General features: G+C 49.5%; 3 protein-coding genes across 3 annotated transcripts; 2 read left to right on the top strand and 1 right to left on the bottom strand.

Moving 5' to 3' along the window:
* The first annotated feature begins 254 nt into the window (after positions 1-254).
* Positions 255-2,815, top strand: LOC109750256 (uncharacterized). Its single transcript, XM_020309214.4, has 2 exons — positions 255-2,368; positions 2,659-2,815. The coding sequence occupies exon 1, from the start codon at positions 320-322 to the stop codon at positions 2,363-2,365; it is 2,046 nt and encodes a 681-aa protein (XP_020164803.1). The 5' UTR covers positions 255-319; the 3' UTR covers positions 2,366-2,368; positions 2,659-2,815.
* A 3,069-nt stretch (positions 2,816-5,884) lies between these two features.
* LOC109750252 (protein RKD1) lies at positions 5,885-7,053 on the top strand. The gene is made up of 3 exons (XM_040396595.3): positions 5,885-6,106; positions 6,181-6,548; positions 6,659-7,053. Exons 2-3 carry the CDS (start codon positions 6,348-6,350, stop codon positions 6,866-6,868), a joined length of 411 nt encoding a protein of 136 aa, XP_040252529.2. The 5' UTR covers positions 5,885-6,106; positions 6,181-6,347; the 3' UTR covers positions 6,869-7,053.
* On the bottom strand, positions 7,037-9,570 carry LOC109750254 (ATP-dependent zinc metalloprotease FTSH 6, chloroplastic). Its single transcript, XM_020309213.4, has 2 exons — positions 7,804-9,570; positions 7,037-7,717 (listed from the first exon to the last, which is right to left on the bottom strand). The coding sequence occupies exons 1-2, from the start codon at positions 9,267-9,269 to the stop codon at positions 7,135-7,137; spliced, it is 2,049 nt and encodes a 682-aa protein (XP_020164802.1). The 5' UTR covers positions 9,270-9,570; the 3' UTR covers positions 7,037-7,134.
* Between the last annotated feature and the right edge of the window lie 6,713 nt (positions 9,571-16,283).

The following is a 16,283-nucleotide window of genomic DNA, read 5'->3' as shown; positions in this document are numbered from 1 at the left end:
TAATATAAAGTCGGACTAACATCTTTTATATGTAACAAGAATAGATAGATAGTAATCGTGGGTCATGGGATACAAAAGTCATATTAACACGTTTGTAATAAAAAACATTTCTAATCATAGTGCTTTTATGTATAACTTATCTTGCTGATTTAATAATTTGAAAATTTTAAATCTAGAATACTTTGAAAAGGTATACTCGTAGTTGGTCAAAACCAAACCACCTCAACGTCACCGGACAATCGCCGCGGCCGCGCACAGTTGAACTCACCACGTAGTCACGTACCCAAGAGTCCCGGACCGCCGGATCCTTTGAATCCTGATGCGGAGATGGCCGCCTCCCATCCAAGGCGTCGCCCACCGCCGCGCGGCGGCCGCGGCCGCAGCCGCGGCTACGGTTGCACCCCCCACCGGCGAGCTGGTCCGGCAACACAACCGCTCCCTCGCGGCTCTTCTCCGCCGCGGCCGCCTCGCCGCAGCCTGGCGCCTCTTCGACGCTCTCCCAGTCCGCGACGTCGTGACCTGGAACTCGCTCTTAGCGGCGCTAGCCCGCCGCAGCGACGTAAGCGCTGCCAGTGCCTTTTTCGCCTCCATGCCCGTCCGGGACGTTGTGTCATGGAACACTCTCCTCGCCGCCTACTCCCGCTCGTCGCACTCCCACCACCTCGCCGCCGCGCGCCGCCTGTTCGACGAAATGCCACAGCGCGACGGCGTCACGTGGAACACCCTCCTCAGCGCCTATGTGCGCCGCGGGCTCATGGGCGAGGCCGGGAAGCTATTCGACGAGATGCCGCAGAGGGGCGTCACTTCTTGGAACACGATGGTCACCGGGTTCTTTGCTGCTGGTCAGGTGAGCAAGGCCCTCGACATGTTCAATGCGATGCCTGTGAAGGACTCTGCGTCTCTGGGCACACTGGTGTCTGGGTTAGCCAAGAATGGCCGGTTGCATGAGGCAGAGGAGCTGTTGACAAAGCGCTTGACGGTGAAAGACATGGACAAGGCTCTTGATGCTTACAACACACTCATCGCTGCGTATGGGCAAGTTGGGAGGGTGGATGATGCCAGAAGATTATTTGATATGATACCCAGAGGTCAGAATCAGCACCAGATGAGCAATATGAGGGTGTTTCAGAGAAATGTTGTGTCATGGAACACAATGATGATGTGCTATACCAGAACTGGAGATGTTTGCTCAGCCAGGATGCTGTTTGATGAGATGCCGGCTAAGAACTTGGAATCGTGGAACACTATGGTTGCTGGGTATGCCAAGGTGTCCAATATGCAGGAAGCAGAGCAGCTGTTTTGGGAAATGCCAGACCCTGATATGGTGTCCTGGAATTTAATAATACGAGGATTCACACAGATAGGAGAGGTTGAGCATGCCCGTGGATTTTTTGATAGGATGCCAGAGCGTGCAATCATCTCCTGGAATACAATGATATCAGGTTATGAACAAAATGGGGACTATGATGGTACAATTGAGCTGTTTTCAAAGATGCTAGAAGTTGGTGGGACGCCTGATCGGCACACCTTCTCTTCAGTTCTAGCAGCATGTGCGTCGATCCCTATGTTGCCCCTTGGAGCTCAGCTCCACCAACTTATTGAGAAGTCGTTTCTGCCAGATACTGCAATTAGCAATGCCCTTATAACAATGTACTCCAGAGGTGGGGCAATAACTGATGCGGAATCCATCTTCAATCAGATGCGTACGCAAAAATGTTTAGTGTCTTGGAATGCACTGATTGGAGGTTATGAACACCATGGTCGTGCTACAGAAGCCTTGCAGCTGTTCGAAGAAATGAGGAGAGCCGGGGTTATGCCAACACACATAACTTTCATTTCTCTTTTGAGTGCATGTGGAAATGCTGGCCTTGTCTCTGAAGGATGGAGGGTTTTCCACACCATGGTCCATGAGTATGGCATTGCTGCTAGGATTGAGCACTACTCAGCACTTGTCAATCTCATAGGCCGACATGGTAAGCTTGATGATGCATTGGAGGTAATCAATAGCATGCCGATTGCTCCGGACCGATCTGTGTGGGGATCTTTCCTCGGAGCATGTACGGCGAAGAAGAATGAAGCACTGGCTCACATGGCTGCAAAGGCATTATCCAAGATTGATCCTGAGAGTTCTGCTCCATATGTTCTGATTCATAACTTACATGCTCGTGAGGGAAGGTGGGGAAGTGCATCTCTGGCAAGGGAAGAGATGGAACGGCAAGGTGTTCACAAGCATGCTGGGTACAGCTGGATTGATTTGCACGACCAGGTGCATGCCTTCAACGCAGGAGATACCTCCCATCCCTTTATCCAGGAGATATATTCAGTCCTAGAATGTTTTGACATGTCATCCAGAGATTGGAGCTAGACGGTACGGTGAGATTGTTGTAGTATTTATATGGAACAAAGAAAAAGATTGCAGTGTAGAAACAAACAAATATTTTCTGTCTTTGATTCTTCTTGACTTGTACATATCTCATTCATGTACTGTTTGTACCCTACCCAAATCAGCTATTTACAAACTCTGTTAATTGAGCTCTTATAGCCATATGTTACACTTGTTGATCTGTGTGCAATCTCTAATCAAAATAATCAAAAATTTGTGAGTTGATGCATGAACAGCTAAAGTAGACTATTTAAATGATTTATTTTTTTCGACAGTGGGCTTATTTTGCTGGCTTTGTAAGACGGCAGTTGCACAAGCCAAGAAACATGGGGATAAGCCAAGCAACTCAAGTGAGTTTGTATTACTCCCACTTATCTGGTACACATGTGTTTTGATACTCAAATAAACTTTAAAGTGTTGTTTCACATCTAATCACGAACCACGTTGTCACATTATCTCTCTCAACTCAAAAACACGTGTGCAAGGCCTGGCTGAACAGATCACACAACAGGTCCATTCAAAGATTGGCACATAAGTTACTCTCCTAGCATCATCATTTTGTTTATGCCTTCTAAATAAGCATATAATGTTGCGTGCTTGATTACCTGTTTATGAATCATCACCCCTCTGACATAACACTCGCTCCCCAAATTCTAAATCGTTTTTTTTGGAAACGGAGGCAAAAGATTTGCCTCATATATTAATTAAAGAGAGAATAGAGTTTTACAGATAGCCCTCAACTAAATCGGTATTTGACTTTGATAAAAATCCCATATTGTAGATCGTCGCCTGTAATTTCAACATGCTATTCTGAAACGAAGACATGCTTCCGTCGCACCACACGCCAGCTTTGATCTTTTCTTATCCGCTTGTCTACCACCGCTTTGTCTCCCTCCCATTTCATGTCTCCATCTATCTTCTCTGGTGCTACGCAGAACGCTCACCTCGGTTGGGCGAGGATCGGGTGCTTGACTCGTTCAACGGTGGAAAGGATGGATGTGATTTCTTCTCGCCTAGCTCTGCTTGAGGTCGCCATGGCCAGATGTGATGATTGGGCACCAAGATTCAGTCAATTACGCGGAGAACGGAGGTTATGACTGCACATCCGACTCGTTCGAGGGTGTCATGCCTAGAAGCGAGGTCTAGGCGCTCAACTTAGTTGAAGACGAGGATGATGAAGGTGATGACTACATGGCCACACTAACGGTGGCATGGCCAGAGGCGAGGTCTAGGTGCCACCAAATGAGTCGGGCGCCCAGCCCTCGCCCTCGGCCATGACACACTCAATCAAGTAGGGCGATCCATCTTCCCATGGCGCCAAAGAAGCTCAATTGTGAAAGGTGAGATGAGAGACGAAGCGGTGATTGTGAAAGATGAGACGAGAGATGAAGCGGTGGAGAAGAAAATTGAAACTACTGGATCGGGCGCTTAATTTGGTACTATCATTAACCACACAAAATGGGCGTGCAACGGAAGTGGAGTCGTTTTGGAAAAGCAAGGTGAAATACGGGGCGACGGTCTACTATAAGGGATTTCTTTTCCAAAACTAGATACACTTTAGAATTTGGGGAGGGGGTGCTATACTATTGCTATAATCCACCATCTAGATGAATGAATAAAAACCCTTTCCTAATTATCTGTTGGAATTTGATGAAATCTTGATTATCAACCAAATGGTCCAAAACTATTCCATGAACATCTCAAGCAATTAACTAAGAAATGGGTATTTTTGGCCAAAACTCTACACAATGTTAGGCTTATCTTTCGACTTTCTGACTGATTAAGGTAGTAGTAGTGGAGTACAGAGTATTCCTAGATAGTTTAAAGCCGAGTACAGAGTATTCCTAGATAGTTTAAAGCCGAACAGGAGCGAAAACAAGTTTCATGAATATCAATTCGATTAAATGTTATCTATGAGTGAATAGCATAAAACTACCACTTTTCGCGTTATGGTTCCAAAAAACTACCGAAAATTTGTTTGTGCCTGATAACTACCACTTTTGGCGTTGGCTATTTCAAAAAACCCAAAACGCACGTTGCTAAGAAATTAAACCGGTTTATAACAGGTTGGGCCCGCACCTAAACGAACCGTCAGTTCAACCGTCTATTTGACCGTTAGCTGACATGTGAGGCCCATGTGTCTCTTCCTCATTTCCTTCACTCCTCTCTGCTCCCTTCTCCTTCTTCGACGTTTCCTCTCTCAACTCCCCACCGGTGAAAGACCCAAAGTTGACCGGAGACAGCGGCGCGGCCATGGGCGCCGGCCACACTGCTGGCCCACGCGCACGACCGCATCCACCCTCACAACGGCGTTCTTGCGGACGGCGGCGTCCAGCAGGGCGACGGAGCAATGGCCGCCTCTCCTTCCACCAGCGCCAGCCGCCCCTTCTTCCACCTCGCTGGCGTCGGCGGGCCGCTTCTCCGCCTCCACTACCGCCTCCTCTCCCCAAATCCTCTTCTCCTCCCCGTAGTCTGTAGCCCGACGCGCTGTCCTCTACGGCCTAGAGCCCTAGAGCCATGGCGCCACTGGCCAGAGGCGCTGCTCCGCATTGCCGGCCAACCCCCGCAGCCACCGCTCGTGCAGGGTCCAGGCAGAGGTGGGTCGCGGCTGCGGGTGGCACTGGCGGCTAACTCTGGCAGGAGGCCTCCCTGGGTGCGGTCCTCCATGGCGGCGTCCAGCAAGGGGAGGGAGCCATGGCTGCTGGCCACGAGCTCCTGACGTACTCGACGAAGACCGCGCGACGGAAGGGAGCTCCACGGAAGGGCTACTGGCCGCGAGCTCCACGGAAGGGCTACTGGCAGGAGGCCTCCCTGGGTGCGGTCCTCCATGACGGTTTGTTTAGGTGCGGGCCCAACCCGTCATAAACCGGTTTAATTTCTTAGCAATGTGTGTTTTGGGTTTTTTAAAACAGCCGACACTGAAAGTGGTAGTTATCAGGCACAAACAAATTTTTGGTAGTTTTTTGAAACCATAACGCGAAAAGTGGTAATTTTATGCTATTCACTCGTTATCTATAGGCAATGGATAGTTAAAAAATGGAATGGATGGGTGATGAAAGTCTTACAGTTCCAAGAAGTATAAATATCATCTCTGGAAAACAGAACATGCAGACTAGCCGAAAAGTTTTGATTAGCCATACTCAGTGCACGAACCCCCAGGCACGTTTCGCCATTACCAAAACTAATTATTAATTACCACGCAACCCAATCACAGTATTTACTCCCTTTTCTGTAACTCCCGATCCATTAGCTACTCTTGGAATTAATTCCTTGCATGATTTCCGATATTATTAGCCGTTTCCATCTACCTAGTGATACAAGCATTTAAGAGCTGGGTTTGCCTTTCATCCGCTCCATATATACTCCCTCCGTCTCCCATACGAGTATTTGGCAGCCCATGTTCCAGATCTCTCTAGAAAGAATGGATTCCAATGGAGAGCATAGGTAACTTTTTTTCTCTGATTTCATACATCATATGGTTTGACAAAGTAAGATAGTGCACAGGCGTACATCAGAAAGTACTAAGTAGTGCCTTTGTTTTTGCCAAGTTGATTCAGTTCTTCTTTTCGTGTACCAGCTTCTGGCCTTATGGGCCAAGTGTTTGGCATGATAGTTACCTGCTTGAAGACGAGGCGCTCCTCTGCAGTCTACCCTTCCTGAGCTTCGGCTGCCAACCACTGTGCTCTAACAGCCCCGCTGTCGCGCAGAGCAGCAGCCTGCAAGGTACGTTACGCAAAACAACTTCTGTGGTATTTGATTTTAGTGGTAGTTTCTGAAGTTGTAGAGCTCGCATGCAGCTCCCTGTCTTGTTCCTTGCGACACAGGCGAGCTGGATACAAGCTTTGATGATGATCTGCTGAGGTGCTGGGAGGCTATAGAGCAATCTGATGACAGCACAGAAGACAGTGGGAAGGGGTTGCCACTACTGTGTTATGGCGAGGAGAGCGGAGCAGCTTCGAACGCCATGAGAGCAGACCGCGTTAGATCAGAGAGGGTGCTGACATTCGAGCTCGTGTCACAGTACTTCTACATGCCGATCACGCAGGCGGCTCGAGAGCTGAACGTCGGGCTCACCGTTCTGAAGAAGAAATGCAGAGAGCTTGGGATTCCCAGGTGGCCGCATCGCAAGCTGAAGAACTTGCAGACCCTCATCAACGACGTCGAGGTCCCCTCTTTGTCCATACTAGTTTTCCTATCTCTGAATCTGAATCTGCCAGCACTTTACATCCGTTGTTTCTCTGTGTAAATGCTCTGCGATGTCGGTCATGATCGCAGGTCCTGCAGGAGGCAGGCAAGGCGAACGACGGCGAGCAGCTGAGGGCGATGGTGGAGATGCTGGAGCAGGAGAGGCGGCTCCTGGAGCAGAGGCCGTACGTTGAGCTCGAGGAGAAGACGAAGAGGCTTCGGCAGGCCTGCTTCAAGGCCAGCTACAAAAAGAGACGTCTCTTGGTTCTTGAACCTGGGGAGGCATCCAAGTACTATTGATGCAGAGCCCAAGTGTTTCTTCCATGTTTTATTAGAGTCTGGTGCATTTCAGTTTCTACTATGCATCCCTGTGCTCTGGGTGAAGAACACAAATTATGATAGCAGAAGAATTGGGCTAAACACCTGCTTGTATGGCAAAAATTACTACTAGTAGTACTATCAGGCATGTGATGTGAGGCACCATATATACATTCATATTTACATCACGCTATATATGCTAGTATCCTACCACAGTCTGCACTACACAATTCTACTGTTGTGAAGTTTCAAGCAGTGACCATGTCCGTCCTCGCGGCGGTGTCCCTCTGCTCTCTGCCGATGTCGACGTACTCTGACAGGACCGCCCTGAACTCATCGCCGGTGAGCGTCTCCTTCTCCATGAGCACGTCGACCAGCTGGTCGATGGCGGGCCGCGTCCTCCTGACGTGCGCCTTGGCGACCTCGTACGCCTCGTCGATGATGGCCTTCACCGTCCTGTCGATGTCGGCCGCGAGCTTCTCCGACATGGCGTTCCTGGCCAGCATCCGCAGCACCACGTCCCCGCTCTGCGCCGCCTGGTCCGTCAGCGCCCACGGCCCGATCTCCGACATGCCGAACGTGGTCACCATCTGCCGCGCCACCTGCGTCACCTGCTGCAGGTCCCCCGCCGCGCCCGTCGTCACCTCCGGCTCGCCGAAGATCACCTCCTCCGCGGCACGGCCGCCGAGCCCGCCCACGATCCTCGCGAAGATCTGCCGCTTGGACACCAGCGTCGGGTCCTCGCCGGGGAGGAACCACGTCAGGCCCCGCGCCTGCCCCCGCGGGATCAGCGTCACCTTCTGCACCTCGTCGTGCCCCGGCGTCAGCGTCCTGCGGTAGAATCGATCAGTCTTCAGTGCAATCGAGAGAAATAATGGTGTGAGACGAGGAGAGGGATGATGTGCGTGTGTGCTTACGCGCAGACGGCGTGGCCGATCTCGTGGTAGGCCACGAGCATCTTGCTCTTGCCGTCGGTCATGCTGGCGCCCTCGAGGCCGGCGACGATGCGGTCGATGGAGTCGTCGATCTCCTTGACGGAGACGCGGTCCTTGCCGCGGCGGCCGGCGAGGATGGCGGCCTCGTTCATGAGGTTGGCGAGGTCGGCGCCGCTGAACCCGGGCGTGCGCATGGCCACCACGCTGAGGGACACGCCGGGGTCCAGCTTCTTGTTGGCGCTGTGCACCCTGAGGATCTCCTCGCGGCCGCGCACGTCGGGCAGCCCCACGGACACCTGCCGGTCGAAGCGTCCCGGGCGGAGCAGCGCGGCGTCGAGGATCTCCGGCCGGTTCGTGGCGGCGATGACGATGACGCCGCTGTCGCCGCGGAAGCCGTCCATCTCGGTGAGCAGCTGGTTCAGCGTCTGCTCGCGCTCGTCGTTGCCCCCGCCGATGCCCGTGCCGCGCTGCCGGCCGACGGCGTCGATCTCGTCGATGAACACCAGGCACGGCGCGTTGTCCTTGGCCTTGTTGAAGAGGTCCCGCACCCGCGACGCGCCCACGCCCACGAACATCTCGATGAACTCCGACCCGGACAGCGAGAAGAAGGGCACGGCGGCCTCGCCCGCGATCGCCTTGGCCAGCAGCGTCTTCCCCGTTCCCGGCGGGCCGACCAGGAGCACCCCCTTGGGGATCCTTGCCCCCACCGCCGTGAACTTGTCAGGGAACTTGAGGAACTGCACGATCTCCTGGAAGTCCTGCTTCGCCTCGTCCACGCCGGCGATGTCGTCGAACGTGACGCCCGTGTTGGGCTCCATCTGGAACTTGGCCTTGGACCGGCCGAGCCCGAAGGGCAGGCTCGGCCCGCCGCCGGGCGCGTTCATGCCGCCGGACGACCGCAGGAAGAGCGAGGCGAGGAAGAGGAGCGGGAAGCCGAGGTTAAGCAGGAGGCCCAGGACGTCCAGCCCGACGTTGGGCTCCACCGGCTGGGCCGCGAAGTCGACGCCCTTCTCCCGCATCTTCCGGACCAGCTCGGCGGGGAGCCCCGGGAGCTGCACCTTGACGCGGTGCACCCTCGCCAGCGCCGGCTCGTCCACCTCGGCCACGGCCACCGTGCCGTTCTGGAACAGGTCCACCTTCTTGACCGCGCCGGCGTCGAGGTACTCCAGGAACCTGGAGTAGGACATCCGGCTCGACGTCAGCTCCTCCGGCGCCAGCACCGGCGGCTGATCAGCCCGTGCCGGCCTTGCCACGGCGAGCCCGAGTCCCAGCCCCAGCCCGGCGGACTGGAGCAGCCCCCGCCTGCCGAGGAGCCCGGCAGCGTCTGGCGACGGGGGCGTGATCTTGGCGGGAGAGGCCCGCCTCTGCGGCGCTTGCTTGGCGACGTCCTGCGCCTTGCAGACGGGCAGGTGGCTCGTCGTCGTCAGCGACATGGCCGTGGGCGACATGCCAACCTTACATACAAATCGATCAGGCTACCACTGTACTTGGCTAGTGGCAACTGAGCAGAGCAAAATGTGAGTGTGGTGTTGCAGTTCGCTTGTTTTGGAGGGAACGTAGTACGGCGATCCCTCCTGTGTTTAAATAGATTGAGGTCACGGTGACAGCACTGACGCGGTGGTGCTCGTGTGGATGAGAGATCGCTGAAAGTTTGGGGTTTCTCCGGTGGTTTCGTGAGCGTCTTGGTGAGGTTGTCGTGTTCGGCTTCTCGTAGGATCCAGAGACGGCGGTCGGATGGAGAATTCTGGCGCGCAATCCAGGCGGGGGCGGGGCGGGGCAGCCAGTTGGGTGGCCCGCGTCCGGTCACGGCGGCGCACGGTCGCTGTCCCCCGGTGCCGGTGGCGCTATCCACGTCGCGATGCACTCGCACGCACACTTGTTGGGCTCTCCTCGCTCATGGGCTGTACACATGCCCGATGATGGCTGCTGACACAACATGTTCAAGTGGCCTTATCCTAAAAAAAAGATGCTCAAGTGGCCTTTTCTATACAAAGGATTTTCATAAAAGAATTGGAGGATTTGAACGAAGTCTTAGAAAGAAAGGAAAAATCTATGTTTGGTCGTTTGATTAGTAGGTGTCGATCCTGTAGCAATTTGGAAATGTTTCTAAATAACCATTTATACTACATTTCATAGGAAATCTAACAACCACACCAAATTCTTGGAAATAATTCTTTGTTTTATGTAGTCATCAAATAGACTCGAATCCTGTAGGATTTGCATGCACATGACATTCCATTCATGTGTTTTTCATTCCTGTTTCATTTACTACGAAGCAAAGGGGCCTAAAGGCCAAAAACTACGCATAAACTGATACATAGCAGTGGAAAATCACAATCACACGCATAAGTGACAGAGATTTACCAACCAGAAAAAAATAACTTCTCAAGATTAAGAGTAAGAAATCATGGTCGTAGACCGATTGGTCGACTCGACTTGACTGAAAATCAATAGGCTCTTTGGAATATCAAGAGATTTACAGCACTCTCGTCATGTCGACAGCCGACAACAATGCAAACAACTACAAAAGACAATTAACCAAACATCTGTATAGCAAATTTTGGCTCTTCTATAATAAGCCCATCTCCGTTGAATCACTAAAGCAAACAACACAGATCTTCTATATCCAAATAGCTGTCTCCACTAACATATTGCAAGTAGGCCGTCTCAACATGCAACCATATGCATAGAAAATTGTTCATCTCAACATGTAAACATGCATGAAAAATTCTATTATATTGTGCTATTTACATTTGATAAATATTTTTAGTTCTCGTTTCATCAACCAAATCTCAATTAAAGCATATTGCAAAACATTCCTGCAACTACATGTGGGATATCATCTAGTTTTAGTAGACAGAGAAAATTGAGTTATCAACAAACCAAACATATTCTAACTCAATCCATCGTTGTTTGCCTATGCACCCCGTTCTTTAACTGAAATACACTAGCCTCTGATCGCCAACTCGAGGGCAATCTGTCTGGAGCCATCAAATACTAAAAAAAATCACATATCTTCTTTTCACCTTTCTTATGGGTTGTGGTTTTCCTTTTGTGTTCTCTCATCCTCTTACGGTGGCATCCGCTTCCTTCTCTCACATACCACTGCATGGAGGCTATGGATTTCTTCTTCTGCTTCTATAAAGATGTCATCTCAGTCATTAAATTTTTGTAAGACATCTCAGTCATTACATGCAACTGAAATAAATGGTTCACGTGTATTGGACTTGTGGGCTGAAGTTGTGCTCCCAACACACGTTAGCCCAACAATGTGAATGAATTGTTGTTTTTCCTGGTACGGGGTTTTGATTCGTGAGGATGGAAACTTTATGTACTAGATGATACCCCGCACGTTGTTGCGGGTATGTTTTGCAAAAATATTTCAATGAGAATTTGTTGTATGGAACATTAATATTTGAAAGAATACTATTACGACTATATAAATTTGAAAATATCATATGGTTTTATTGTGTTTGATTATTATATAATATAAATATCATCATACAATGGAGATTCTCATACATGTATGCATGTTGTGGTGGCTTCTTATGCATGGTTGCTTGTTGAGGTGAGTCTTTTCTATACATGTTAAATGTTGAGTATGTATGGTTGCATGTTGATAAAAATATGTTAGTGAGGGCTAGATATTTCGATGTATAAGGTCTGTGGGCAACGTTAGGCATCCATGAGGCGAAGAAGAGGAAAACTAACAATCACCTTAACTGTGTGTGTTCATTCAATTGAACCTCAGACATTCTATGTGTGTCTTACACTTGGCACTGCTATGTTTATCTAGTGTGTATCACTTTCCTTGTTGTTGCATTTGGTTGGCTTCAGGCCAACTCTTATCTTATGTAAGCCTCCATCGAAGCTCTCATGTTGCGCAAATGGCATACATGTTGGGTCCTATTGTAAAAAATAAAGTGTTGTCCTTGGTGGCAGAGAAGATGTAGCTCGTAGTGGATAGTTTCCCGAAACCCCACGCTCTGAAAATGAATGAGAAAGTTAGGAGCGGTTTCCAATCGTAACTAGTTTTCGAAACAATTTTGTAGTCATGTTCCTTCAGTCTAGTTGGAAAGTTATTGGCACTTGTATCATGGTTCTGTTTGCAATGATGATTGAAAAAATTACCGACACTTCATCCACCACAGAGATTGGTAAAAATAGTTTTGCGGTAACCTTAGAGATAACACTATAAATATTCCACTACCACTACTGCAGGATGCTGCTAACGCAACACTACGATCAGAGACCCTTCGACGAAACTTTGTGCGATGCAATAATCGCAAATGGTGGTGTAAAAGAACCGTAAAAAAAGGTGCAAAATGTTTGCGATGCCGGATGCATCAAACACAGTTCTGATTTTAATTGCGTGTGCGATGCAGGGCATACGGTTCAGTTCAATGAACTGTTTGCGATGAGGCAGGACAAAAGAAACGGGCAGCCAGATGAAGACGTGTGCGATATACATCATACAGTTCACTCGGATAAACTGTTTGTGATGAGGAGGAACAATTGAAGGAAATATGCCCTAGAGGCAATAATAAAGTTGTTATTTATATTTCCTTATATCATGATAAATGTTTATTATTCATGCTAGAATTGTATTAACCGGAAACTTAGTACATGTTTGTACATAGACATACAGAGTGTCACTAGTATGCCTCTACTTGACTAGCTCGTTGAATCAAAGATGGTTAAGTTTCCTGGCCATGGACATGAGTTGTCATTTGATTAAATGGGATCAAATCATTAGAATGATGTGATTGACTTGACCCATTCCGTTAGCTTAGCATTTGATCGTTTAGTATATTGCTATTGCTTTCTTCATGACTTATACATGTTCCTATGACTATGAGATTATGCAACTCCCGGATACCGGAGGAACACTTTGTGTGCTACCAAACGTCACAACGTAACTGGGTGATTATAAAGGTGCTCTACAGGTGTCTCCGATGGTACTTGTTTAGTTGGCATAGATCGAGAATATTGTCACTCCGATTGTCGGAGAGGTATCTCTGGGCCCTCTCGGTAATGCACATCACTATAAGCCTTGCAAGCAATGTAACTAATGAGTTAGTTGCGGGATGATGCATTACGGAATGAGTAAAGAGACTTGCCGGTAACGAGATTGAACTAGGTATTTGAGATATCGATGATCGAATCTCGGGCAAGTAACATACCGATGACAAAGGGAACAACGTATGTTGTTATGCGGTTTGACCGATAAAGATCTTCATAGAATATGTGGGAGCCAATATGAGCATCCAGGTTCCGCTATTGGTTATTGACTGGAGATGAGTCTCGGTCATGTCTACATAGTTCTCGAATCGTAGGGTCCGCACGCTTAACGTTCGGTGACGATCGGTATTATGAGTTTATGTGTTTTGATGTACCGAAGGTATCTCGGAGTCCCGGATATGATCACGGACATGATGAGGAGTCTCGAAATGGTCGAGACATAAATATCGATATATTGGATGACTATGTTTGGACATCGGAATGGTTCCGAGTGAGTTCGGGCATATACCGGAGCACCGGGGGGGTTACCGGAACCCCCCGGGGAGTATATGGGCCCTAATGGGCTTTAGTGGAGAGAGAGAGAGAGGGGCAGCCAGGGCAGGCCGCACGCCCCCTCCCCCTCCGGTCCTAATTGGACTAGGAAGGGGGGCGGCACCCCCTTTCCTTCCTCCCTCTCTCCCCCTTCCTTCTCTCCTAGTCCCACTAGGGAAGGGGGGGATCCTACTCCCGGTGGGAGTAGGACTCCCCTTGGGGCGCGCCTAGGAGGCCGGCCCTCTCCCCCTCCTCCTGTCCTTTATATACGGGGGAGGGGGGCACCCCATAGACACAAGTTGATCATTGATCTCTTAGTCGTGTGCGGTGCCCCCCTCCACCATAATCCACCTCGGTCATATCGTCGTAGTGCTTAGGCGAAGCCCTGCGCCAGTAGCTTCATCATCACAGTCATCACGCCGTCGTGCTGACAAAGCTCTCCCTCGACACTCTTTTGGATCGTGAGTTCGTGGGACGTCACCGAGCTGAACGTGTGCAGATCGCGGAGGTGCCGTACGTTCGGTACTAGGATCGGTCAATCGTGAAGACGTACGACTACATCAACCACGTTGTCATAACGCTTCCGCTTTCGGTCTACGAGGGTACGTGGACAACACCCTCCCCTCTTGTTGCTATGCATCACCATGATCTTGCGTGTGCGTAGGAATTTTTTTGAAATTACCACGTTTCCCAACAGTGGCATCCGAGCCAGGTTTATGCGTAGATGTTATATGCACGAGTAGAACACAAGTGAGTTGTGGGCGATAAAAGTCTTACTGCTTACCAGCATGCCATATTTTGATTCGGCGGTATTGTTGGATGAAGTGGCCCAGACCGACATTACGCGTACGCTTACGCGAGACTGGTTCTACCGACGTGCTTCGCACACAGGTGGCTGGCGGGTGTTAGTTTCTCCAACTTTAGTTGAATCAAGTGTGGCTATGCCCGGTCCTTGTTGAAGGTTAAAACAGCACATACTTCACGAAAAATCGTTGTGGTTTTGATGCGTAGGTACGAACGGTTCTTGCTCAGCCCGTAGCAGCCACGTAAAACTTGCAACAACAAAGTAGAGGACGTCTAACTTGTTTTTGCAGGGCATGTTGTGATGTGATATGGTCAAGACATGATGCTAAATTTTACTGTATGAGATGATCATGTTTTGTAACGGAGTTACCGACAACTGGCAGGAGCCATATGGTTGTCGCTTTATTGTATGAAATGCAATCGCCATGTAATTGCTTTAATTTATCACTAAGCGGTAGCGATAGTCGTTAGAAGCAATAGTTGGCGAGACGACAACGATGCTACGATGGAGATCAAGGTTTCGCGCCGGTGACGATGGTGATCATGACGGTGCTTTGGAGATGGAGATCAAAGGCACTAGATGATGATGGCCATATCATATCACTTATATTGATTGCATGTGATGTTTATCCTTTATGCATCTTATTTTGCTTAGTTCGACGGTAGCATTATAAGATGATCTCTCACTAAATTTCAAGGTACAAGTGTTCTCCCTGAGTATGCACCGTTGCGAAAGTTCGTCGTGCCGAGACACCACGTGATGATCGGGTGTGATAAGCTCTACGTTCACATACAACGGGTGCAAGCTAGTTTTGCACACGCAGAATACTCAGGTTAAACTTGACGAGCCTAGCATATGCAGATATGGCCTCGAAAAACTGAGACCGAAAGGTCGAGCGTGAATCATATAGTAGATATGATCAACATAGTGATGTTCACCATTGAAAACTACTCCATCTCACGTGATGATCGGACATGGTTTAGTTGATATGGATCACGTGATCACTTAGATGATCATAGGGATGTCTATCTAAGTGGAAGTTATTTAGTAATATGATTAATTGAACTTTAATTTATCATGAACTTAGTACCTGATAGTATTTTGCATGTCTATGTTGTTGTAGATAGATGGCCCGTGCTGTTGGTCCGTTGAATTTTAATGCGTTCCTAGAGAAAGCTAAGTTGAAAGATGATGGTAGAAACTACACGGACTGGGTCCGTAACTTGAGGATTATCCTCATTGCTGCACAGAAGAATTACGTCCTGGAAGCACCGCTAGATGCCAAACCCGCTGTAGGAGCAACACCAGATGTTATGAACGTCTGGCAGAGCAAAGCTGATGACTACTCGATAGTTCAGTGTGCCATGCTTTACGGCTTAGAACCGGACTTCAACGACGTTTTGAATGTCATGGAGCATATGAGATGTTCCAGGAGTTGATGTTAATATTTCAAGCAAATGCCCGGATTGAGAGATATGAAGTCTCCAATAAGTTCTACAGCTGCAAGATGTTAACATACCGATGATAAAGGGAACAACGTATGTTGTTATGCGGTTTGACCGATAAAGATCTTCGTAGAATATGTGGGAGCCAATATGAGCATCCAGGTTCCGCTATTGGTTATTGACCGGAGATGAGTCTCGGTCATGTCTACATAGTTCTCGAACCCGTAGGGTCCGCACGCTTAACGTTCGGTATTATGAGTTTATGTGTTTTGATGTACCGAAGGTACTTCAGAGTCCCGGATATGATCACGGACATGACGAGGAGTCTCGAAATGGTCGAGACATAAAGATCGATATATTGGATGACTATGTTTGGACATCGGAATGGTTCCGAGTGAGTTCGGGCATATACCGGAGCACCGGGGGGTTACCGGAGCCCCCCGGGGAGTATATGGGCCCTAATGGGCTTTAGTGGAGAGAGAGAGGGGCAGCTAGGGCAGGCGGCATGCCCCCTCCCCCTCTGGTCCGAATTGGACTAGGAAGTGGGGGGGGGGGGGCGGCGCCCCCCTTTCCTTCCTCCCTCTCTCCCCCTTCCTTCTCTCCTAGTCCAACTAGGGAAGGGGGGGGGGGAATCCTACTCCCGGTGGGAGTAGGACTCC

The sequence above is a fragment of the Aegilops tauschii genome, chromosome 7 (genome assembly GCF_002575655.3).
Source record: "Aegilops tauschii subsp. strangulata cultivar AL8/78 chromosome 7, Aet v6.0, whole genome shotgun sequence".
Lineage (NCBI taxonomy): Eukaryota > Viridiplantae > Streptophyta > Magnoliopsida > Poales > Poaceae > Aegilops > Aegilops tauschii.
This window is presented reverse-complemented; position numbering and strand designations above follow the sequence as displayed.